The 918-nt window shown below is 57.4% G+C and overlaps 1 protein-coding gene across 1 annotated transcript in view; it reads left to right on the forward strand.

Annotated features, from left to right (window-relative positions):
- Positions 1–161: 161 nt before the first annotated feature.
- Positions 162–918, forward strand: part of LOC104078273 (dnaJ homolog subfamily B member 13-like) — a gene marked incomplete at its 3' end in the record, with an annotated part of 1,337 nt that continues 580 nt past the window's right edge. Inside the window, exons 1-2 of the mRNA XM_009579836.1 lie at positions 162–321; positions 820–916. Coding sequence (XP_009578131.1) covers positions 162–321; positions 820–916 — 257 coding nt within the window. The remainder of the gene's footprint in view (positions 322–819; positions 917–918) is intronic.

Below are 918 nucleotides of genomic sequence, written 5' to 3' on the forward strand. Positions count from 1 at the left end.
GCTGATTGCTGGCATGTATTCCTGCTTCCCTCCCAATTTACTGTTTTCAAGGTGGCAGGGGACCCCTCCTCCAGTCTCCACCCAAGCAAAGCCTGGCTCTCAGGCTCTCGCCCAGCATGGGAGAGCGTGGCCATTCCCAACTCCTCCTTGTTCCCTAAGCCATGAAGAAAGGCATCTATGACAAGTTTGGAGAAGAGGGTCTCAAAGGCGGCATCCCCTTGGAGTTCGGCGGCGAGAATCCCTGGACTGTTGGCTACGTGTTTCACAACAACCCTGACAAAGTCTTCAGGGAGTTCTTTGGTGGAGACAACCCCTTTGCAGGTAGGTAGGGGGGCTCTGGAGGGTGGCCCAGGCCCCGTCTGAGGCTGCTGTGATGCCATGGTCACCACCAGCTCTGAGCTTTAAGCTTTACGGGGATGTTTCCCTGCCCAGCTGCTCTCAGGTCCCTCTGGTGCTGTTGGTCCCTGGTGCTTGGAGGTTACGTCCTGACTTCCCCCAGTGTCGGGTGGGAGAGAGGCCTGGGGGTGTGTGTCTAGGCCGTCAGCTCTCCCCAGCTACCATAGTGACCCTTTTCTTGGAGGAGTTCCATCAAAAAGAGGGGTCAGGTTGGCGAGACTGCCATAAACACGTGAACAAGGTTAAAACACTCCTGGAGGAAAAGCACTTCATCTGGAGGAGGAAGGTGGTTCCAGGCAGAAGCAGATGGGAGGTTTCCGGGTGGCATATTTGGGGTGCTCAGCTTCCATGATAAGGAGACCCCAGGGGACCCCCCCGACCTCTGATCCGAGTGAGGTGACCCCCCTCTGCTCGCTTGTGCAGAATTCTTTGCCGAGGACGGCTTGGAGTTGATCGTGCCCTTCGGAGGGCTGCGAGGACGAGGAGCGATGAAGCAAGACCCCCCGATCGTGCGGGATCTCT

The sequence above is a fragment of the Fulmarus glacialis genome, unplaced genomic scaffold, assembly GCF_000690835.1.
Source record: "Fulmarus glacialis isolate BGI_N327 unplaced genomic scaffold, ASM69083v1 scaffold25276, whole genome shotgun sequence".
Lineage (NCBI taxonomy): Eukaryota > Metazoa > Chordata > Aves > Procellariiformes > Procellariidae > Fulmarus > Fulmarus glacialis.